This window comes from Poecilia latipinna, unplaced genomic scaffold (genome assembly GCF_001443285.1).
Source record: "Poecilia latipinna isolate Pla-1442-1.1 unplaced genomic scaffold, P_latipinna-1.0 Scaffold1667, whole genome shotgun sequence".
Taxonomy (NCBI): Eukaryota; Metazoa; Chordata; class Actinopteri; order Cyprinodontiformes; family Poeciliidae; genus Poecilia; species Poecilia latipinna.
Window position 1 is genome coordinate 53,053 of NW_015114283.1, and position 24,663 is coordinate 77,715.

General features: G+C 39.4%; 1 protein-coding gene and 1 long non-coding RNA gene across 2 annotated transcripts; both read right to left on the reverse strand.

The window, feature by feature from the left end:
• Positions 1–1,118: 1,118 nt before the first annotated feature.
• vax1 (ventral anterior homeobox 1) lies at positions 1,119–9,187 on the reverse strand. Its single transcript, XM_015059901.1, has 4 exons — positions 9,030–9,187; positions 7,981–8,859; positions 6,553–6,740; positions 1,119–3,966 (listed from the first exon to the last, which is right to left on the reverse strand). Exons 2-4 carry the CDS (start codon positions 8,192–8,194, stop codon positions 3,433–3,435), a joined length of 936 nt encoding a protein of 311 aa, XP_014915387.1. The 5' UTR covers positions 8,195–8,859; positions 9,030–9,187; the 3' UTR covers positions 1,119–3,432.
• Positions 9,188–22,657: 13,470 nt separating this feature from the next.
• On the reverse strand, positions 22,658–24,451 carry LOC106964381 (uncharacterized). Its single transcript, XR_001428409.1, has 2 exons — positions 24,209–24,451; positions 22,658–23,488 (listed from the first exon to the last, which is right to left on the reverse strand). It is a non-coding gene; the product is annotated as an uncharacterized LOC106964381 (long non-coding RNA).
• Positions 24,452–24,663: the final 212 nt, after the last annotated feature.

The following is a 24,663-nucleotide window of genomic DNA, read 5'->3' on the forward strand; positions in this document are numbered from 1 at the left end:
AGCACTGGCAGCCTTCATGCATACACACATGGATACACACATTCAGGATCCCAACCCCCTTCCCCCAACATCCTGCTAATTGGACCAGGGGTAAAAAAAAAAAAAAAAATAGGTGGGGGTAGAGTGTGTGATTGTGACATCTCTTTTTAAAAAAAACAAAAAACAAAAAAAAACAAATGTTCCAAAGACATAAAATAGCCTCCATATCCTCTGTTACTTGACCGGCCCCTGTGTTTAAGATTCAGACGCTAATCCTAAACTTTTATTGTATATCATCTCTGAATCCAGTTTGTGTCCCAGTTTCATGCTGTTCTGTGCTGCAGGCGTTAGTAAATTCTTTTTAGCGTTGCAGAGTTTAGAGTCCAATAGTTCCCGTTGCAGAGATAAACGAGACAAACAACTCTGCATGGTCAGTCTCTGTCAGATGCATGTCGGGGAGAACGGCAGGTCACCTGGAGAAAACTGCTGACCGGTAAAACATGGCCTCTCTTACAATGAGATGACATTACCAACCGTGGCACACCGTTTTATTACACTGCTATAATCAAGAATATTTGGTCATTAATAGCAAATTTCAATGAAGCCACTGAGAAGCCTCTTACAACTTTGAAAATTTAACGATGCGTCACCTAAACTAATAATAATTTTTCCTCTCTGTGTTGCCTTAAAGAAAACGGAAACTCCTGGAGGTGAGCTGGTGAGACGTCTCAGTCGCTTTCAAAGACACAACCGGAACCTAATTGCACATTTTTTTCTTGAGCGTTCACAGAGTATTGATTGATGACAATGAGGTGCTGCTGCTCAGATCCTTGAAGTACTGAACAAAAGTTGAATTTAAAAATTAGTTTAAAAACCTCAGTTTTTGTGCAGTAAAATAAAAATATTTTTACAACTTACTTCTAGTGCTTATAAATTCTGTCAAATCACAACTTCACTGAGTGAAAAATAAAATCTGTGGATTTATTGTATGTGTGAATAAGATTAATCCTGTGCCATGTTTGGTCAGGATAAAGGCGATGTAAGGTTTCTGCTTCGATTAATGAAAAGATTGTGTTTGTTTAAAAAAAAAAGTGAAATTAGGAGAAGGAGGTTCACAACAAATCAGCTGCCTCTCTCGATACTTTTTAGGGATTTATTGCAATGATGAAGAATAAGAAAATAAACATTGTGGACAGTTCTTTTATTCACCAATGCAGATAATGGTAGTAGCAACACTGAAAGCCTTGTCACGAAATCAGAAAAAAAAAAAAAAAAAAAAACTACGGCGATTGGGAGGAGGGGATTTTAAAAAGAGAAACGCCAAATTCCACTCAAATTGACACCTTGGCTTTTGCATTGTGGGAAATCTAAAATTAAAACCCTCACTGTTTTGACAATTAGCCAATTTGCGCAGGTCTACGAGTGAGGAGACAAAGGCAGCGTGCGGCTGCACCTGCCCCATCTTTGGAGGCCGTGGTGGTGGATGAGTGTGGGTGTTTGTGTGTGGCGATGGTGGGGGTGGAGGTGGGAAGGATGGGTGTGTGTGTGTGTGTGTGTGTGTGGTGGGGGTGGAGGGGCTGCAAAGCAATCTTCCTCACACATCATTTGTAGAAATTCCAACTATTTCCTAATTCAAGTCTCCAATGGGAGATGTTGCAGCTTTTCCCTCGTGAGAATCTTTTAATCTTTTGAACGTGTGGCTGTTAAAAGTATTTCGGCACCTCGTTGTCTGTTTGTGTTGAGACACTTTTTCCACCAATATCTAGAGAAGTTAAAAAAAAAAAGGAAACTTTTCTCTTCTAAAACTCTCTTTAAATTTTCTAATGGCTGTCACGTCTTGGTTCCTGGTACTTCACGTTTTAACTAGTCGAATGGTGATCTTTGTAATCTGACGAGCTTTGACTCTCAGCCCTGTGCCTTTACTCACTCACTCACTGTTTCCTGTTGGTGAAAGCAGCAATCACATCAGCAAACCACGCTAAGAGCTTCCTCACGAGGCTGCTTTATACGAGGTAAAACAGTCATGAAATGCATCATAACATCATTTGCAGCGACACGTATGGAAAAAAAAAGACACTTTGTAGCCATTTACATATCATATAGGCACATTTGTATAACACGTTTCACAAATTTTAAGATATTTCACAACAACAGCACCAATAACCTTTAGATTGATTTATCAACCACACTAAAACATTCATCCATACATTACTTTCCCAACTATACAAATCATCAATTAATTAGAGATGTCAATATTTTACAATAAAATAACAACTTTATGGTACAATTCTCAATCGGTGTTTTTACACAACAGTAGTAGCACTCGTTCTCTTGTCTGAACTTCAACTTTATTTTTTGTTTGTTTTGGTTGTTTGTTTGTTTTTTTCCAAACAGGAGATGGGGTCACATCGTGGAAAACCTTTCCTCCAAAACGATGCTGCTTACATTTTCTCCTCTCAGATGTCTGCTCCTGGCACAGAACACACACCTGCATTAAACTCAGCAACACAGTGGGGTAAAAATAGCATTTACAAAAAAAAAAAAAAGAGGGGGAAAAAAAAATCTTTTAGGTGTACTGCATTTTGGTGGCAAAAAATTGAACAGTGAAGAGTATGCTGTTAAAATCTTCACAAAACAACAGAAAGATAACAGTGAACATCCCACATGATCACACTGTCTCTACAAGCTGATTCATCCTGAAGTGTTTGAAAATCCAAGCTGCGTCTGTGCGTCAAAACCGCTGGATTATGAGTTTGAGACTGGCTGTGCAGCAGCTTTCACTTAGAGGCGCTTTCCACCTCCCTCAGAAACTCCCGCTTTATTCATTCATGCTGCCGCAAATAGGTTTTAAACGCTCTGATGGGCTCACTAGATCACACAAGCTGCTGCTCGGCTATTTCTGCCCTGCGTCTTCTCGCCTCGACGTGTTGCATCGAACCAACAATTCCAACGGATGAAACGCAGTTTAGATAGGTGCCAATTACCTTAAATATTCTACTGCCTGTCTGAGACAGCAGCGTAAAGCGCTTTCTTTAACTGGCCTGGACCTTTTATGCTTCACATTGGCTGTGTTAAATCAGAATATGTAGCAAAGAGATAATTTCTTTAACCAAAAAAAAAAAAAAAAAAAAAAAAAGAAAAACTTTTTTTTCATCCAACTCTGCCTGCCTTTTCTGTTTCCGTATAGACATTTGTGTGAAGATTTGTGCAAAATCCTTTCACTGACATCCGTTTTTTTGTTTGACGAGCGAATGTTGTTTGATTTCTCCGTTCCTCCTTCGCTCCTTGTACAAGGTGCCAGATGTGCGGGAATACATAAGCTTGTTAGAGAAGGTGACACTGACAAATGACAGACACTTGGTAAAACCAAACAAAGACAGGAACAGCTAATAAAACTAATGAAACGCTTCCAGAAGCAAACAGGAATCCGTACGAGAGCAAAACCACAAACCATCATTCCAGAGTCTTCTTGTCCATGGATTCTTTGCCATTGGTCCTCGAGTAAGGCTCAAAGGCAGAGGAGCTCAGGTAGCGTGCAGAAAGCTCATGCAGGTTGCCTGCCAGCGAGCCAGCCATAGACAGGGGATTGGACGAAATGCGGGTGGCCACGCCACTGAGAATGGACGGCATTGGGAAGCTGAAAAAGCCGTGAGCGGACGGCGGGCTCTGCAACCCCGCCACCGTCCCTGACGAGGTGACAGCAGGCAGGGGAGGGCTGCCGCCTGCCGTCCCAGTGCTGCCTCCGCTGCTGCTGCTGCTGCTGCTACTGCTGCTGTTGCTGGCCATGGCGATGGAGGGGGGGCGCAGGGCAGAGCCGCAGTGGGGCAGGAGGCCCGGCAGGCCCGGAGGAGTCAGCAGCCGCCCCTGCTCCAGCAGTCTGAGCACGCTGCAGGTCGCGGCCGTCTCCGAAACCACCGAGCGCAACTCCGAGTCCTTCCCCTGGTCCTTCTTCTGCTTTGTGCGTCGGTTCTGAAACCAGACTTTTACCTGGAGGAGAACACGAAGGAAGAGCAGTCAGAAACATGCCGTTGCAGATACTTGAGAAACACGTAGCAAATATGTTGGTAACTTTACAGCAGGCTGCCCCGGAAGTGTTCACACTCAACACGGCTGTACTGCGATTTCACAATCTGATCATCTTCAAGGATGTAGATGTTTGACTGATCAGTGTACCCACAGAGTCCACTATAACACTTTATACTTTATTTGTATTTCTCCACCATCACATTCTACAAAGAGCCTTTAAGTACTCACTAATGTATGTAATAGTAGTTAAGCACAAATGCAGGCCCTTCCATACATAGGAGGATTGTATGCAGTAAAAACAAACCAGTAGGAATTGACCTAATTCCCTCCCAGAGGTAGAAAACCTATTGTAGGAAATTAATTCAATCAAAACTTGCCTAGAGATGTCCTTTCACATGCTAACCACCTCTTAATTTGATCAGCCAAAAATACAACAAAGGTTTACGCGTGGCTTGAGATCCAAACTCCCCGTCAGCTCGTGATAACACACACACACACACACACACACACACTCCCTTCTTCCCTGGGCTGGGGGGAGGAGGTACATTTACAGCTGAAGCAGTTCATCCAAATGTCTGCAGTTAGAAGCTCTGACGAGGTTGCTACACTTTTTAGGGTGGTGAGAATGCTGAAATGTATAACGTGGTGAAATTAAGATCAGTATTTTCAGCTGAAGAGGTAAATGTTACTTCTTAAACTGGTCATGTTAAAGAGGTCATTTTTAGTTATTTCATGTGTTTTTTAATTTTGAGTGCATTCAATTCTGTGCCCCACATTTATAGCACATTCAAAAACCTGATGTTTAGAATTTGTTTCGTTTTATTATGCTTTTATATTTAATTAGGAAAACATGTGATATGTTATATTTGTGTTTATGTATTTCTTAAACACATTAAAACTTTTGCTTGAATAAAATTGAATTAGTAGCTGATCAGTCAAATTTAGGTCTCTCTAAAATGTGCACAGTTTAGTGTTAAGAGTATCAGAGTGAAACAAATACTGCACTTTAATTTGTTAATATTTTGTTCTGGTGCAAAAAAAAAAAAAAAAAAAAAAAAAAAAAAAAAGGCAACTAACAGCAACCACCTGGCACGGCTACGCCACTTAGCCAATCACACTGGAATATTTTCCACTTCTCTTCAGATGTGACTTCACTCTTCACAGGCTGTGGGGGAACCAGAGGGGCCTGCTGCTCGCTCTGTTCGAGACGTAGAAATCACTCAGAAGACGCTCCGAAGGAAAAAGCACGGCATAGCCTGGTAGGTTCACGTAAAGATAATTAAGTGTGTACAGGAAATGGCGGTCATTCCTCCATATAATGGCCTCTTAGCGCCAAAGAACAAAACACTAATTTTGCCACCTTGTTATTAAAAGGCATTTCGTCGGGACAAGAAGCAGATGCTGAGAGAACATCCTGGCTTTGTCCTGTCTAAATTAGGAGCAAAGGTTGTTTTTTTGTTTTTTTTGCCTTTTGTGAGCAAAAAGAACTGTCTTTACACTCCACACTTACTTAGAATACGTCTGCTAAAAGCAACCGCTAAATGAAAAATAGGAAATGTTAAAGCTCTAAAAAAAAAATAAAAGTTTAAGGAAACAGTTGTAAGTTCACCCTGACGGGGTTGTTAATGAGGGTCGATTGTTTGCTGTCGCCTGTTGTTTTGGTAGAAGGGGCTGACCTTACGCAGACCTTTTCTCAAGGTCAGGCTTCTTCAGTTCTGCTGAAACACATTAACCCCAAAGGCCAAGCCACTGATTACGGCGCTGTTAGCAGCTTTCAGCAACAAAAGAGTTTCATGAAATACAAAAATAACAAATAAAAAAAAAAGATCAAATAATTACAAGTGCTTTATCACTTTAAAAAAAAAAAAAAAAAACCTTGACAAAGTAGCCCACGTTGCAGAGAATGACCAGATAATAGCGATGATGAAGTCAGTGCTCTTCACCAACAATTGATCCCGGGTTAGATGGATGCTGCTAGACTCTACATGAGTGCAAAGTTTTACATGACCGTAGTCTCTCTTAAAATCTTGTTTGTTTTTAGCCAGAAACATTAACAACAAACTACATAACCGCATGAACAAAATGCTCCAACGAAAAATAGACACACTTGTCAAAAATACTTTAAGAAGGTGCAAAGCTGCGCCTTCTTAAAGTATTAAAGTAGGTGCAGCTTGCAAATGTAACATAACGTATGAACTCAGTTGAGCCACCAGAAAGGTTTTTTTTTTTAAACACAAGGACACGAGGAATTCTTGTCCCGTTATTACCAAACTGAAATTTGAATAACCTATCTTTATATTACAAAATAGTTGCACATTAAAGGAAGAAAGTTCCTTTAAAGACAAATATATATATTTTCCATTTAAAAACAGAGAATCTGTGTGCTGTTTGGTGCAAGAAAGAAGAAGAAAAAAACACAAAGGAAATGGCTTTTGTTTCATGTTTTGATTTTTCCCCCTCTCTTTAGTTTAACATTTCAAGACAAAGAAATGCAAGTGATAAGAGAAAAAAAAAAAAGAAAAAAAAAAAAACGAAAAGCAAACAAACCTGAGTTTCAGAGAGATTGAGCTGACGGGCCAGTTCGGTCCGCTCCCTCCCGACCACATACTGACACCTCTGAAACTCCATCTCTAAGCGGTAAAGCTGCTCTGCAGTGAAGGAGGTGCGCGTTCGCTTTGGCCGGTCCAGATCCAAACCTTTTGGCAGGATGATTTCTCGGATAGAGCCTTTAGCATCTGCAACATGGAGAACTTTGAATCAACAACAAGAACTCAGATAACAACTGATTTTAATGTGTATTAATATTTATATTATTATTATTATTACAACTACTACTAAAACTGTCCTGAATATAACCAAATAAAAAGTCTAATATGAAGTAATTTGAGCCTTTAACTGTCAATAAAGTCTTTCTAAACAATTTTTAAATTGCAACTTTGGCTTAAGGAGAAGCATAAGGCATATAAAAACAATAAAAATACAAAACCCACCTCCTTACAGTAATATTTACAAAATGAAAGCAACAAGAAAAAATGAGACCTATGCAAATATGTTTACATTCTTTGTAAATATATTCTTTGATACTCTAATTAATATGTGTGCTGTAAAATACTGTAAGAATCTATCATTAGATTTTCAGTGATACTTAAAAATGTTCACATTTTTTCACTTCATGTTTGCTCCAAATTTATTTATCAGTTTTTATTCATGATTATTAAATCCACCGGTATCAGAAGGTGGACGTCTGCAAACAAAATACAATGAACAAAATGCTTTATAGATGTTTTCGCCCTAAAAATAAAGCCTTGTTGGTAAATTCAAATAAATGTTAGCCTGAATAAAATTGCTTTCTGACCCACTGACCTTATTCAAATTAAATGAATAATTTCTTGTCATTGAAAATATATAAATATAAAGTATTACAGGATATTTTAAAGCATTTTATTATTGGGTACAGTTCATTGAGATTTATCCTGCTGGAATTGAAAGACACTACATTAATAAATGCGTAAATAATGCTAAGAAAATTATAATAATCAGGATAAATTATGTGTGATAATTCAAGTTAAATTATATCAACTAATGACCTCGATAAGACAAAAAAGTTTCAGAACCTATATAAATCCTGTTTTATCATTTTAAAAAAACTCAGCCCACAAAACTGAAATTAGTTTTATCAAGAATTCATCTATAGACATATTGCTTTTTTAAATTAAATTAATCAGTAAAGTTTCCAAAACACTTTTCTTTTTCTTCTTTCTTTGACTAATTTCTATTTTACTTAGTTTGCGAGTCACATCAGATTCTATTTACACCTTCAGTTTATTTTAGTAAGGCTTTAAATTTCAGCATTTTTTTTTTTTTTTGACTGTACTTTGGTTTTTGGAGTGTGAAAACCACACAGTTTCTTAAATCTAAACTGAGCTGACAAACAGGACTATCGACAATCTAAAGAGAGAAAACACTAAGTGTTACCTCGGACAAGGATTCTCCGACAGTAGTCGGGATCCCCCGCGTTCCCCCTGTTTTTCTCACAGTTGTCCATGTTCCCAGACGGTGAAAAGGAATCCTGCTGTTCCTTAAGGAAGCCTTTGGATAGGTTGCCTTGGGAATCTTTACTGTCCTTTGCCTCCTTTAGTCTGTTCTTCAGTAGCATTGCTTCTGTCTCTTGGTTGTACCTAACCTCCATGCTCGGATTATCCTCCTGGACCGGAGGCTCGCCTCCTTTTGTCAGGTACAAAAAAAAAAGAAAAAAAAAAAAAGAAAGATTTCAGAGGATGCGGTACTGTGAATTGTCACTGACCAAACTCCCTTATCCAATAATCATGGACTTCTCAGTGAAACTCAACAGTAATTTAGTGCCCCCCTTTCCTCGTTACATAGATGTCGGGCTGATAGATTATCTCCAAATAATCGTAGCGATGGATGCACACTCGCTGTTTCAACTGATTACAGTAATTTTGCTGCCTCCACATTAGTGTAACCTCATGAATACACTAAACTGTCGGTGGAAATAGATCAGGTCTTGATAGAGGGTTTTGCTCGTCCCGTCCCCTCGGCTTGCCCGTTTTCAGCCCATGGAATCAAGACAAATGACTGGCCTTGTCTTGCAAACCGCGCAACCTTGGATACACACACACAATCACCGAGGTAAAAGTCTTCCAGAGCCGATAAAAGTTCCCAGGCACTTCATTCCTCCATCTGCAGAGTGCAGGCAGACATTTTCCCCACCGACTTCCTTCCAGCACACCTGATTGTCACAGCATGTCGGCAAACTTTGATCCTGTTTTTTTCTTTTTGGCAATCAGCGGAACCGTGCAATGTGTAGATCTCACCACTATGCCATTTGAGGAACTGGTAGAGAGCCAGAAGAGCAGAAAGCGAGAAAGAGATGGAGGAGGTGGGGTGGGGAGAGAGATAGAGACAGAGAGAGAGCGAGAGAGACGGAGAGAGAGGAGATAAGTAAAAAGGATGACTAACAAATCCTCATTGAGCAAAATGTATAAAGGTGATGGCAACCCAACCTGCTCCTCCGCCACAGCAACGCCGGATTCCCCTGAAAATGGAACTGTATCAAACTTCCTCTTTTTCTTTCCCTGCCATGTGTTCAGTGAGAAAAAACCAGCAGCATCCTGTCAATGCCTCGCCCTGCAGTGTTCCTATAAGACTGCACCCCCGAAGCCGCACTCGGCTCTTATAATCTTAACCTGCATATTTTAAAGCGAAGAATAGAGGAACAAAACTTGTCATTAGTGCCTAGGCTGTCTCCACTCCCGAGCTCACATGTATACCCCTGGAATGGCCCCTGCCTCTCTCTTCCACTCACCCTCCAGCCCACAAACCACTCACCCAACCACCAACTCTTAGCTATTTTCATTGTCAGTGCAACAATAACTCTGAACACAGCAGTGGCCAGTAATCCAATAAGACCATTGATTAGGCCACAATGATTCAATTCAAAGTGGTGGACTAGTGCAAGGAACGGTCTCTTGCCCTTCTTGTCACCTTAGCTGGCAAAAAGCCCTCTTCAAGCTGCACCCCTCCTTGAGTACCATTCATTGCTTTATGGGAAACGGAGAGGAAAAAGAGTGAAAGATGGCAATTATCTAATTGGACTATTAACAAACAAATCTGTAGTGTGGCTGCCCGGCAGCAGTCTCAAGGTGGGTTTAAGGCCTGCTGGCCTAACTTTATTCACGCTCTGTTTTGGGGGTCTGGTGCACGGAGTGGAGCAGGGGTCTTTGTTACGGAAAGGTAAAAAGAAAGCTAAATAGGGAGCGACTGAGGGAGAAGCGAGCTCCAGTCTGGGAAAAACAATGAGGACGCACCATCTTTCCCTGTAAGTGTTTTACAACAGTTGAGAAGAAAAAAGAAGACTCTACATCCCAAAAAGTCTTACACTCTGACAGCATGAAGAATACTGTTAGTATCTATTTGTATTCAATACATTCTGATGAGGAGACCTTTAGAAAAATACAACCCTTAAGCAGTTATTAATCATACTTGTCATTGTATTTCAGTATTAAAAATGTTTGTTTTTTATCACACTAATGCATAGACAATCCATTGATTGTCTATACCCTCTTAACTTTACAAGAATGCTAGAGCCTATCTGCCATAGTCATTGGGTTAGAGACAGTAAACCCAGGAGAGGTCAGCTGATATAACAGTCTAATCTTTATTGTTGTGTTTTCATTAGCTTTAGGCAGAAAATGATCATATTTAGCATAAAGGTTTAAAAAAAAATGTCAGTCAATGTGTGTAGTTATCCTATGTAATGTGCTTCATTTAGTGAATTGAGTTGTTGAAATAAATTAACTTTTCAATAATATTCTAATATTTGGAATTGATCTGCGTATAATAGGTCAGCATTCATATACACTCACCAGCCACTTTATTAGGTACACCTGTTCAACTGCTCATTGACACAAATGTTGAATCAGCCACATTGCACCAACTCAATGCATTTAGGCATGTAGACATGGCCAAGAATATCTGCTGCAGTTCAAGCTGAGCATCAGAATGGGGAAGAAAGGTGATTTAAGTGACTTTGAACGTGGCATGGTTGTTGGTACCAGACAGGCTAGTCTGAGTTTCTCAGAAATTCCTGAGCTACTGGGATTTTCACGCACAATCGTATTTAGGGTTTACAGAGAAAAAAAGAGAAAATGTCCTGTAAAAGGCAACAGTAACTCCAATAAACACTTGTTACAACTGAGGTATGCAGAAGAGCATCTCTGGGCACACAACACATCGAACCTTGAGGCGGATGGGCTACAGCAGCAGAAGACCACACCAGGTGCCACTCCTGTCAGCTAAGAACAGGAAACTGAGGCTACAATTCACATAGGCTCACCAAACATGGACAATAAAAGACTGGAAAAACATTGTCTGGTCTGATGAGTCTCGATTTCTGCTGTGACATTCAAGTGGTAAGGTCAGAATTTGGCATTAACAACATGAAAGCATGGATCCATCCTGCCTTGTATCAACGGTTCAGGCTGGTGGTGGTGGTGCAGTGGTGTGGGGTATATTTTCCTGGCACACTTTGGGCCCATAAGTACCAACTGAGCATCGTGTCAATGCCACAGCCTACCTGAGTATTGTTGCTGTCTGTGTCTTATGACCACAGTGTACTCATCTTCTGATGGCTACTTCTAGCAGGATAACGCGTGATGTCATAAAGCGTGAATTATCTCAGACTGGTTTCTTGAACACAACAATGAGTTCACTGAACAACTTCGACAGTCACCAGATCTCATTCCAATAAAGAACCTTTGGGATGTGGTGGAACGGGAGATTCACATCATGGATGTGCAGCTGACAAATCTGCAGCAACTGCATGATGCTATCATATCAATATGGACCAGATTCTCTGAGGAATGAGGAAGTTCTGGAGGCAAAACGGGTTCCAATCTGGTGCTAGCAAGGTGTACCTAATAAACTGGCCGTTGGTTGTATATTTATATACATTTTTTTTTCTTTTTTAGAGGATAACATCTGAAATTTTATTCAGAAAGAGCTGCAGTATCTTCCCTGAAGAAGAGCTTCAAGTCACTGCTACATTTTTTTCTGCTCACCTTATTTTGGAATCTTTGTAAATCAGGCCCTTATATAAAAACTTATTTATTAAATACATTGTAGAACGTTTTGCTTGGTAATGGCAAGTTCAAGATGTCTTTCATACGGAGAAACTACTCACACGTAGTTTCTCCGTATGAAACTACGTGTCATATGAAGTTTCTCCGTATGACACGTGTGAGTGTCATACGGATCTAGTTGCTAACACTAGGTAAGTGTTAGCAACTTATCTAGTGAGTAGTTGCTAACACTCACTTGCTACTCATGTATTGACCAGGTGTGATTTTGACACATCACAAACTGTCTTCACATCTTTAAGATTCTGGAGGTCCCATGCACTCTGATCTTGAGTTATTTTGAGGGATTTTCAAAATAACTCAAGGGGTTGGTTTAGTGCATTGACTTGGTCATTCTAACAATTATACTTTCTTTCTGAAATATTAACTCAGTTTTTTGTTGTTTGTTTTTTTTTGGTTTCGTGTTTGGGACTCCTTTCAAATTCATATTCTTGCCTGATTTCCCTTTAATTATTTAATGCCTTCCAGTGACAATGTTGTGCGAGAGTCCACACCATGATGTTCCCACCTGCAAACTTAAGTTTGTAGGAGTGATGTGAGGCTACATTCTTCCTCCAAATACAGCAAATGCAAAGATATCCAAAGAGTTCAGCTTTGGTCTCATCTGACCACACTATACTTCCCTCATACTTCACTGGCTTGTCCAACTCTACTGTACTGTTAATCAAACTTCTAGTCTTGAACGATGGATGTGCAGGGACACCGTTGTGGTTAACATTACTGTACCTGCCACTTCCGAGTCTTTCTGCAGATCGATGTGAGTGCTCCTTCACTGTTAGACAATTCTTTTGATCATTATTTTGAGTCTGCTAGGAATGCTAGTTAGCATGGCCACATATAACAGCAGAGACACTGTTTTCCTGGAACAACAAGTTGTTTCTCATCTATTAGCACATTGAGCATCATGTACACAAGGTTGATTGACAGCACTGAGACCTTCCTCCTGGCTCTGATGGGTTGTTTTTGCTCTTCAGATGGCAATAGTTGCTGAGAGAAAATGTAGAGGATCTTGATCTTTTCACAGATTGTCTGTCTCATACCATACTGTCACAACATGATGGCCTTTTTAACATGTTAAAAACATGTTTTTAAAAAAGTTACATGCTGTACCTGTAAGGGTGACTTTCTACTGAGGTTGTTGTATGATTTTGCTGATCCCTGGAAGATCCAGTGAATAAATTGGTGGATTTTGACAAGCTAATACTTTTGATTCAGATATTTTTTATGAAGTAAACGTACAAAGAAGTGCTATTACTGAGCTCAAAGAAATGCTAAATGGCTTGTACTTCTATAGTGCTTTGTCAAGTCCAGAGGACCCCCAAGCGCTTTACACTACATTCTGTCATTCACTCATTCACGCACACACTCACACGTTGTAACCACAGCTGCCCTGGAGCAGTCTGACAGAAAAAAACTCACAGAACTCTACAAACTAAACCATTAAAGAATTGTCCCCAAGCTTAGTGGCTATTGGCAACTTGTATCAAGGGCTTCATTATGAATAATGTCTCTTCATTATGAGAAAAATTCTTAGAAATTAAAATAACATTCCACTTACCTGCTTTTTGTTGTCCTGACGCCATTGTGTTCAAACTTACGGAGCCCCATAGGGGACATTCCCTCGCAATAAGTTTGCATTCCCTCTTAAAAAGCTTTTGCATTACCTTGAAAAAGGATTGAATTCCCACACAATACCTTTGCCTTCCCTCACAATGATGTTCTAGTCGGTTCGTGCGGCATCTTGAATGTCTAAAGTCTTCGTGCTACAATATAAGGTTTTTGTAAGGTACGCTGATATCAAATTCTCAAGATATCTGAAGTTTTATCTCTTTTTCTTTAGGTTAGAAATGCACCCCAAACTTATGTGCAAAAGCAAAACAGGTCAAACGTGGGTGTTCCATCTCTTTCCATCTCATAAACAGAAACTTTCTGCAAGAAGGAAAAGGAAGAAAAAAATATAAAACTATTTGGACTATGTTTGAGTTATTTTCGTGGGGTAATAATGTCACCTGACAGTTTTGATTGTGTGTTTTTTTGTGTTTAAATGGTTTATAAAGGGTCATTTTCACGGACAGTCCCATCTCAACTTTACATAAACAAACATGAACAAGCAGTGATAGTATTAGCCTTTTTAATATCAGTTCGTAGACTAGACTTAAGAATGTATAAACATGTTTTCACCGAGGCTCTTCAATGGTATCCGCAATTTTAAATTGATATTTGTTATCATAGCAGTCTGTGTACAAAATAGACCGTGGTGCATTTGCTAATTTATTGCAAGGCAACGCAACATTTACTACGAGGGAATGCAATGCCCATGTCCCCTATGGGGGTTTGTAAAAACTAACTCTGGACGAGGAACAGAAACGGTTTTAGAACGAAAGCTTATTGGGATCCAGTTATTTTTGACTAACTTGGCTTTCAGATACTTTTTGCTTCTTCCTCTTCAAACACATTAAAAAGATAACTAAAAATGTATGTTTACGTTCCAATTTTTAAAAATATGAAGAGGTTTTAAAAATGTATGTCTCAATGTGTTTTCCTACAAATATAAAATCACAGAGGCCTCTATTGCCCCACTGCTAGACCGACAGCGAGCCCATCCACAGACAAAGAGCTCTGCAAAAGTGACATCACCATAGATCAGCACTTATTCAGGAACATTATCCTCACTATTACAGGCATAATTCTAGCCCGAGCTTCCACAGCGTACCATAAAACGGTTGCCGTTTTTCATTACTTTCAAATTGGGCATAAGCAGTATTTTCTGAATATATTTATTGTTCCACCAAAATATTTGAATCTCTCCCTAATTCGCTCAGACATGGCTCAGCTGAATAATGGCGCAAAATTCCTGCTTATTTCTGCAGAGGAAATGGTTACTTTTGTCACAAGACCCGCTGAGATTCCAACATCTTTATAATTACGGCTCCGCTGCTGTGATTGTGCCACACGCAGTCACTTAAACACAGTCAGCAATTTCAGCCACTAGCGGTCTCAAAACAATAAAAAACAACACAATGACAAAATAGCCTGTGGTTATGGGAGTATAGTCTGCTACATCAGTTATGGATGAATATCTACCTGATGCCGCATGAGCAACAAATCCTGCTCGCAGAGACCAGGTCGTATTCCTGACACAATCGGCCGTGTTCGTTATTTCTGCATCATAATGAAACATTCATAACACTAACTAACATGTTGTCAGTTCAGAACTGACAGATTAGAGCACGAAATCTTGGGTTGCAAATGAGAGCAAACGCTCGGCGGGGCAGTCACACGTGTTCGCTTTCATTTTGGAATATCCAAACTTCCCTTATTAAAAACTAAGGAACGTTTACAATTTTAATATAACACAGTGTGAAATCATCCAGCATGGACTTCGCCATGCTTTGATGGCCAACAGATTGTGCTCCATTTGTTGCTTTGAGAAAGAAATTTTTGATTTAAATGTGCTCTGTTAGTTTTTACCCTCCATTTGCTCCAAGTTGGCTTTTAGTGGCCTTTTTAATAGAACCCAGGGCTACTAGGCACTTTTTTTTTTTTTGGCAAAACCGTTTAGGTTTTCTAATACAAGGTGGGTTGCTGTGAAGAGTGTAGGCCTTGGAAAGCCTCGGTGTGTGAATAACAACACGGTAACTCAAGATGAATGGTTTTATTCAAAGCCCTGCTTTACGTTTACAAATGTGCTGATTATGTTCCACAGTGAAAGAGCAAGCTGTTCTTGAACCCACTAAATAGAGCGCTGGATTTGCTCTGCAGTGGGTGGGAGTGGTGGGGGGGGGGGGGGGGGGGGGGGGGGGGGGTAGGTGTACGCAGACAGATGAGCTCAAAATTGTGGAGCGTTTTTTTTTTCCACGACTGTGAGCATTTTTTTTTTTTTTTACCCGGCTTTTCTTTAGTTGAACATCTCCGTCGCCTTAAAAAATATTGCATACAGACACTAATGCTGCGGTGAAAATAGTATTTGCTAACAAGCACGGATCCATTGAGGCACTTGAAGTTTGCACTTTAGCATGAAATTCTGAACACTTTTACCAGCTCACCTCATAATTGGGATTAATTATTGTTTGTGTTGGTTAGGGCTGCTGATCTCAGGCCAGTGACCACTCCATTGTAATTCGGCTCTGAGGGTTCTCGGATAATCCTCTCAGCTAATGGCCAAAATAATAAGCACAAGCTGGCTGTAGCAGGGATTTAATGACGAGTGGCAGCATTTTGGTGTCGCGTAGTGGAGGGCTTCGCCAGGGCGCACGGAAATAATTTCACTGCAACTATTGGAAAATCTGGTAAAATATGCAGTATTTTTCTTATAGAACAGAATAGAAATATCCTTTACTGTCCCATCAGTGGGGAAATTCAGGTCTATCCATAATAAACTGAAACTCTAGAAATGTTTATTATGGAGAATAAATACAAATGTGCTTTAGAAAGTTTTTCATCAAAAGGAAATTTGAAGCCCAATAATTATTCACAACACTGTATTATTTATATTAAAGATTATTTTAATTCACCAAGAAGTTTGCTTCTGATAGGAGATGTGAGAGGTTTCAAAAGATAATAGGCATATAAAACATTAGAGAAAAAAAAGGGCTTTTTTTTGTTTGACAGTTAATCTTTGGTAATGAGCTTCCAAGTCTTTGAGCTTTTGATCCTAGTCAAAAAGAAATATTTTGATTTTTTTTTTATTATTTATTTATTTCTTATGAATTCTTTAAGCCTTAATCTATCAGGAGTATGAGCAATTCTGGGCTTAATATAATAAAGCTTGATTTAAAGTTTGTTTGTTTTTTTGTTGTTTTTTTTTTAAGATTGTAGAAGCAACAGTGGCAGTACCATCTCATGTTCTGAAATAATTTGATGTTTTTCTAATGTGCAAATTATGACTGAACAAAAGACGCGAGTCAGAACCCAATCAGCATACAGCAACATGGAATAAAAGTCATTTTGTGAAAGCAGTGGTACGTCTTATAGGTCATTTGTATTTACATCATTATGTGTAATTTAGCTTATTTTTAGACAGAAAACATCTTGGAGCTATTGTACTAATCTGCTGTTGACATAGCAGTCGGCTTAAAACCTGCAACAAAGCTTTAGTAGTAATTGATTTTTTTTTTTCCTGTACATTTTCTGTGAGTAGTTTTAAATGACACTCCTTTGTCCCGCCGACAGCAGCAGTAATTGTCGCAGGTGTAATTTGAGCAGCTCCTTTGTGTCCCTGCTACAGTTTCGTCCCCGCTAGTCGCCGCGGCGCGCAACAAGACTGCGGGAGAAAGGGAACAAAAATCATCACGAACACTGGAAAATCAACATGTTTTTTTTTTTCTTTCATGCTCTACTTTTGCACCGTTAAAACCAACATGTGACAAAACACTCATTTCATTTCTTTTTTTTTTTTTTTTTTCCAAGTGGAGCTAATATATTGGGGAGTGTTTGGAAACAGTGCAAGCTTGACTCCAAAACTGCACTTCACTCTGTTTAACATCGACTATTATTACTGTTGGGAGTTGAAGCTCTCGTGGTTAAAAAGTAGGTAATGAAGGGAATCACATTCCTAAAGGAACCTGTGTGTTAGAAGAGCTGCATGCTGTGTCAAGATTATCTGTGTGTCTGTTTTTGACTTGCAAAATGTACAATCTGATGGGTTTTCTTGGATGGAAAACTTTTTAAAACTAATTTAATTAATAAAATGAACTTAGTGCATTATTTGGTAAATTGTAGAGTACCTGTGATTGAATTTAAATGACTTTTTTTGAAAGTACCTTGAGATGGCGTGTGTTTAAACTGAATTTAACTACCAAAAAAAACAACAACAGCATTTTCAATTGGTTTTAGAATGATATGGTAAAACCATGAAATTAAAAGTCCTGCTGATGAGGAAAGTTGCAATTTAAACTTTTCCGACTCTTGAAATTTTTCATTCCCCACCTGAGTTGGAGTCCGATTACAAAGCGACATTTTCGCACAGAAAGGCGTTCAGTTTTAGACGGCGTCATAAAAATAATAGACAAGCTGACGAGTGTGAGAGCACGGACCACCTCTGGTGACGGTGACTCAATCTGCGTGGAAATGTTGTAAAGTTATGCAAAAACAAACATTAAGGAGGAAGAGCAGAGCCCAACCTGTGAGACGTTCACAGCTTCTCTCCTACCAGCTGCACCCAGATCTGTAAGAATCATCGCAGCCGTTTGTCAGGATAACAAACGCGGGTCAGTGTTGGTCTGAACCCAAACACTTCAGCTCAACATGGCAAACATTCATTTGGATGATCTCACCTCTGGATTCTGCAGAGAGGATGGAAATATGTTAGTCGGTCACACGGCAGTGAGGCCTGAAGGAGACAAAAGTTGAGATTCTGCTTTAGGGATGGGAGATTTCATCAACATGCTGTTTTGTTTACAGCTAACGCAACAGTTTGTTTTTCATTTTTTAAATTGTTCTGACTTCCCAGCCTCACCTGCATCATCCAGTCGTCGCTCCTCAGCTGCAGCCCGTCAACATCGGGCCACACCCCGGTGTAGCCAATCACAATGCCAGCCTCTTCTTATAAGGCCCTCCACCCAGGGCTCCATCTGCTCCCCGTTGAGCTTCAACTTGGCCTCCACCCCTTCTCCATTCTCATTCTCCCAGGTCGATCAGGCTTCCTTCATTCCTTCCTTCAGCCTCCACTCCACCACCAGTGTCTTGTGGGGGTGGGGGGAGACGTCTCTAATCCTCATCCTATAACTGCTCATCTTTATTGCAAAAACCCTTTATTTATTCATGTCAATAAAACTTTATAATTGCTGTTTTGTCTTTGTGGGAGTCTTTTCAGGTTGGGGTTAAATGAACAGAAACTAAAATCAAATACAAGATACATTTCTGTCCTTCAGGAACATAGTCAAAACTACAAGTATTTAAAAATGAAATACAACTGGAACTGGAAGAAAAAAGAGCACAGTGTTTTTATTGTTTTTTAAATAATTAAGCTAAGTGAAAGAGAAAAAGCAATTTGAAGGACTAGTTATTTTTTAGAGTCATACACAAGGATTGTGTAAATATTAGACAAAAATAGGAAACAGTAAAACTCCAGCATTAATAAAACAGTTACAGTGTTAAAAATAACAGAGCTTGATCTGTATCAGTAAGACTTAGAACGTTTTGGTACAATAATAACAGGAAATTTCTTCATTATCATTGCTGAAAAAAAGTAAAAGACAATGACAGAGGGAATTTCCATTTAGTTTGTGTTTTTAAAACTAACCAATCCTTTCTCCTGAGTTACAAAAAAACCCATACTTTTAATATTTGCATCGAAAAGGAATGTAAAAAATAACCATCGACAGCGATCTGAAACACTGAACCGGACGGAATTCTGGACACAAATCTATGGAGTCGTGTGACAGCCGTCCATCCACTCCCACATCCTCCCACTGGTTCCAGCACAGTTCAGGTACTTCATTAAAAAAAATAAATAAATAAAAACATTTCCTGTGAACACGATCAAGCCTGTGATTAGACTGCACCTCGACATAAAACGAAACGTGACGGAACACTATAGTGACACAAATTCTAGGTCACGACTAAATTATGTGCAGAACAGAAGCAAAGTTCAGAGAACAATGTTCACACAAAAGGAACGAGAGACGCTGGGAGACGAAATGGGAGTTAAACGCAGACGACGCGACACATGAGGTGTGGGAACGGCTCCAAGCTCTCCTGAATCAGACAAGCTGAGCTGCTAAATCGCTGTGACATGATCTGAACTTCTTCAGTTTGTCATGAGGCTCAAACTGAATTTCATTCAAACACTCATGGAGATCTGATATGCCGGCTTATCTGATGCCAGTGTTGCAATTTGGCTTCAAATGTGAGATTGTTCACTCTGGATGGAGGCAGAGCTACAATGGAGAAACACGGGGACACGGACGGCTGTGCTGGCTCCCATCACTGCTGGGCGTGTTGACACTAAGTCTGACTTGGCGACTGTTATCACAACTCCTGCATATCTTCCTTGAGCTGCATTTGTTTAGCAACATGCACGTTCATTTGACACTGTAGCGCAAAATTTCAGCAGCAGCTAAGCCGAGCTGCCACTGACTGGATAACTGGGTCGGTATTAATAGTTGTATATTTACATGAAATGTGTCCTTTAATGTATACTGCTCAAAAAAATAAAGGGAACATTTCACTTTAATTTTGTGTGTGGCTCCAAATCCAGGCCTCCATTGGTTAATAAATTTGACTTCCATTGATGATTTTTGTGTGATTTTGTTGTCAGCACATTCAACTTTGTACAGAACAAAGTATTCAATGAGAATATTTCATTCATTCAGATCTAGGATGTGTTATTTGAGTGTTCCCTTTATTTTTTTGAGCAGTGTATTTGTCTGTCTATACCTGACTGTTTCTTGTGTTCCTCTGTGTCCATTTTGAGGTGTTTGATCCTCCAGCTCCGCCTCACTTTCTTCTTCTTTTGTTCAGGGTCCTCCAGGACTATTATAAATATGAAGTTGTTCATTTCCCCTTCCCTTTTTGTTATTTGTTCCACTGGGAGGCAAGTTTTATAATCCATTGTCATCCTTTTAATTTACATTGTTCAATTTTTGTTTTTTCCTTCTGTATTAATGATAGGCTTTTGAATATGTTCACTTGAGTGATTATTACATCTTTATAACATTTGACGATGCTAAACGTGTGATGTGAACGTGATGTGTCCTGCATGCTAACACTATTATTTCGTACAGATCAGGCTGGAGAACAGAAGCACGTGCTATGTGCTAATGCTAACATCTCCCTTGTCAGGTTGAATAAACGGAGACCGCCTCCAAACCCAGACTTGACATCTTGTGGTTTGTCTGTGTTACTCCTTTAAAGTTTAATCAACGCTTAACGCAGTTCTTGTTTCCAACAGCCATTTATTGTGGACATGTCTTATAAAGTCCCCAAAAATACTGTCAGAACTAAAAAGGCGATACAAACCTAAATTTGTTCACAAAAATGGCTTATTTACATAAATAAAAGATACAAATCAAACAAACCCGTACCTCATTGACTGCATTGACTCCAGAGGAATAAAACTTAAAACTTCTTACAATCAGCTTCTTCAGCCAGAATTCCCCATGTGGCTGTAAGTGCGCCAGCCAATCCTTTCCCCAGGCAACACATGGTCCATGAAACAAAACAAAAGTTCCCCCCACATTCGAATGCACCCTTAACCAAAACCAATGAGCATCAACACAAATTTATTAAAAGAAACTACCACACGTTCACCACTTAATGTTTTATATTAAATACAATGTAACTACTGCCACCTTAAACCAAACAACAACAACAAAAAAAAACAAATAAATCATAGTTGCCTTGACGGCAGCTACAGTCCGATCACCACATAACACACACAGTGCAGAAGTTCACCGGTCGCACCTGTGCATTGTGACATCCAGGCCGCTGCGTGGTTAATGTTCTAGCACAGAGTCAAAATATAACATATAATCTCATGAAGAGGCTCAGTCTGCACTGATGAAGGTCAAGATAAGCTTTTATATGCATGTTTTGATGTTGTCTTGTGTTGTGTTTGGTAAAACACAACACAGTGACTTTATCAGTAAAAAGTGAGTTATAAATAGAGTATTCCTCCAGAAAGGTCAGAGCAGCTCCTTCTGATCCACTTACTCATTAATTTAGCTAACAACTGTTTGCTAACTATGTTTATACAATGTACAGGGTGAACTCTGCTTGGTGAGAACTCCAAGTGTAGTGGTGTTATGGACTCCTGCAGAACGCAGCTGGTGTGTAACACATTGTGATGGTGGCCATGCTTCATGCTCATGCTTGTTCCACATCAGGTATTTCAACTTTATACCCATATTTGCATGCAAGAGCAAAGTAGATGCTGCATAACATGACATACTAGTAGAGCAAACAATATCGATTTAAGATCAATAGAAACATTTAATGTCAAAATATTCTACGCTTGGAAATTGTTCAGCAAAAACAGGGCAAGAGCGACCAAAAGGACCATCGAAAACCAGGTGCTGCTGGACTGGCAGCCACACAGCTGACTGAAGGAGCTGAACAGTTTCACTGTGCTGCTTTTAAATGGACATTAAACTAGCCACAAAACTGCTTAAGGAATAAAGAAACACAACAGTTTGTTTCCAGATATTAGAAGAGAGCAGCAGCAGATCTGGATGAATTAATACTTTACAAGGAGAAGTCTTGTCTTTTTATCGCTCTTCTATAATGGTAAAACTTCTCTGAGTGTCTGCTGAACTTTGTGGAACTTCACCCCACACACACACACACCCCCATCGTGGAGAAACACCCGTCACACACAGAGAGACGATAACTCATTAGACTTAAAGAAAGAAAGACAGCAGCAGTCAGCCGTTGCAAATGAGTCTGAATGGGATTCTAAATTACTTATTTTACCTTAAACCAGCACAACATTTATCTAAAATGCACAAGCATTCACACCTCCTCGAATATTATGTCCTAAATACAAGAAAATGATTCATTCTGATAATGTTTCTTCTAATCAAAACATCCTTTTCATCTCACTTCGGCTATAAAAAAAATGTCCTTGGGGCTTAATCAACTTTCAGTATTTAAAAAAAAAGTGTCTGTGCGAGTGTGATAAAACATTTTATATACAATGTCTAAATAGCTCTTGACACACATTTCTAAAGGCTCTGCAGCACTGCATGATCCCAAAAGTTTAGATGTTCTGTCTCCTTGTGAAAGCTCTCACTCCTATGATCTAAATAACTTTGTCCTGATCTAAAAGCCACTCTGTCTAATAACTGCTGTAGGATTCCTAATTAACAGAATAAGCTTTGTGGGAATCTAAAATGACAGCTGAATAAACACTTTTCACACCAAAGACCATTACGCCTCTAAGGTTGCTTGGTTCAAAACCATGTTGTTGTTTTCTTAAAAGGTTGTAATCAATTTTTTTATTTTTATTTTTTAGCAAATTTTGCAACAACGACGGCCAACCAAATCAAGGTTTTACATTCTGTCACTCTTTATTGTTAATGGCTTTATGCTACAGTACCAGCCTGGTCTTAAATAATGTAATCATAACCTACTTTGAAAAACTATAGCTTTGTTCTGTATTGTAGCAAATTACTCAAAATGAAGCAACATGATATTATTTCATCATAAAGTTAGACTTACACTTACAACTAAATGTTTTTTGGGGGGAGTTTTCCACTCGGAACTCTAACATGGACATTTAATTGAAACAAACCAAGACGCACAAGTCTCTTTAATTCATAATACTTTTTATCATAAACATTCTTATTTTATCATTCGATTTAGATGAAAGATTCAATTTGCATTGTGAGAATTCACTGTAATGAATGTTGATGTAGTACCGGCAAACATCACAACAAATATGATTTGTGCTAGGAGACTATATCAAAGTCTCAAGGCACTTATGAAACAGAAAGTCAATCCAATCAAATCACCCAGACAGGATTCAAGTTCAATTACACACATTCCAGTTTGACCATCAACCTACGATCAAATCGTCTTTAAATCATTCAGGTTTCTCATAATAAACTCAAACCCACCCACAGCGTCAGGCCCTGAATTTCGGTTGCATACAGTCGGATCACGACAGACTGCAATCTGCTTGACCCAGACCGATTCCAAAATGCCAGACGGTAAACGATGGTCTCATTAAGGAAGCCGGCTGAGTTATGAAGTCTTCCCTTCACTCCTCAGCTTCCATCCTGAGCCTGCAGAAGGGAGCGGGCGCCTTCCAGCAGCGCCCTGCTCATGACGGGACGAGCGGCCGTCTGCTGCAGCAGGCCGCCATCATCCTTTTCATTAGTTTGCTGAAAAGCACAACAGAGGAGCACAATGGTTTCAGTGAGCAGCGACTGATCACACTTCTTACTTTAACTTCCTTCATGCTTTAGAACTATAGCCAACAGACATGAAAACTGGGCGTTTGATTTTTTTTATGTTGTACACAGGCATACCCAGACACAGTGAGAGGTTCTTTAAATATTTTAAAGAAATGCCTTATCTGCTATTTAGTCAGCCTTTGCTGCGTGGCAGTAAACTGATAAGTATTAATAATCAGAATCATCATTACTTTAATAGATTATGAGTAATTTGCTGACATATTTTCTATGATTGCCATTCAGTATTAGCTTCCATGTCTTTTAATAATGGAAATGTGCTTTTCATGGTTCACAGATTATCTATATGGGAACAACAGCAGTGCACAAATAGTAGCATTAAAGTTCAAATGAAAATTCCCTCTCGTGTTTTCGGTCTCTTCAGTACCAATGTCTTCTATATTCTTCTCCATCTCTAGTCATACGATTTTCATCAAAATGCTAGAAATTATTTTTGACCAAAACTATGCAACGAACAAATAATCATCCTCCCTAAAGTGCTCGAGAAAAGCTCATCCTTTTCTTTGACAGATTTCCAAGTGCATTGTTCATCTAATTTTAATTTAAAAACGACAAACAAACCATAAAATTGGTGAATATTGTGCAGTCAGTCTTGACATCATGTAAACACGTGTTAGAATCTTCACTCACCTGAAAAAGAAATCTGCTACTTTGCTACAGGATTCAGTCTGTGCTCACTCCTCCACCTAACGTGCCACATCCACACTGAATGAAAAAAAAAAAAGAAAAACATCATGTTTGATTTCAATGCAATCATGCTCTGATTTGCCATTGCTGATTGGCCATTGTTCCCAGGCCATAATCAAAAAGCCAATTTACAGAATAAATAATGATGCTGTCAGTCCCAGATTCATCGGCTGCCAGGAGGGTTTATTGGTAGAATATCGTGGGCGCCGTGGAATCAGATCACTGGGCAGTTCAGCAACCAAAAATGACTCAAATCCAACTTTTAAGCCTCTAAGGCCCTCTTGTGGTCTTAGAAAGTAATACATCTAATATATTCATAATAAAAGCATCTCTAGATGAACATATTTCCATGTACACAAGGGCGTAGGAACGAGTCTGTCATTGGGGGGGACGCATAT

What these genes read in the sequence shown, in the direction of transcription:
- vax1 (XM_015059901.1), bottom strand. Translation starts at nt 8,194, where the DNA reads ATGGAGGTTAGGTACAACCAAGAGACAGAAGCAATGCTACTGAAGAAC. An exon ending in TCGGAGAATCCTTGTCCGAG is followed by an intron (nt 6,741 to 7,980) that starts GTAACACTTAGT and finishes TCCATGTTGCAG; the next exon opens with ATGCTAAAGGCTCTATCCGA. An exon ending in TCAATCTCTCTGAAACTCAG is followed by an intron (nt 3,967 to 6,552) that starts GTTTGTTTGCTT and finishes GTTCTCCTCCAG; the next exon opens with GTAAAAGTCTGGTTTCAGAA.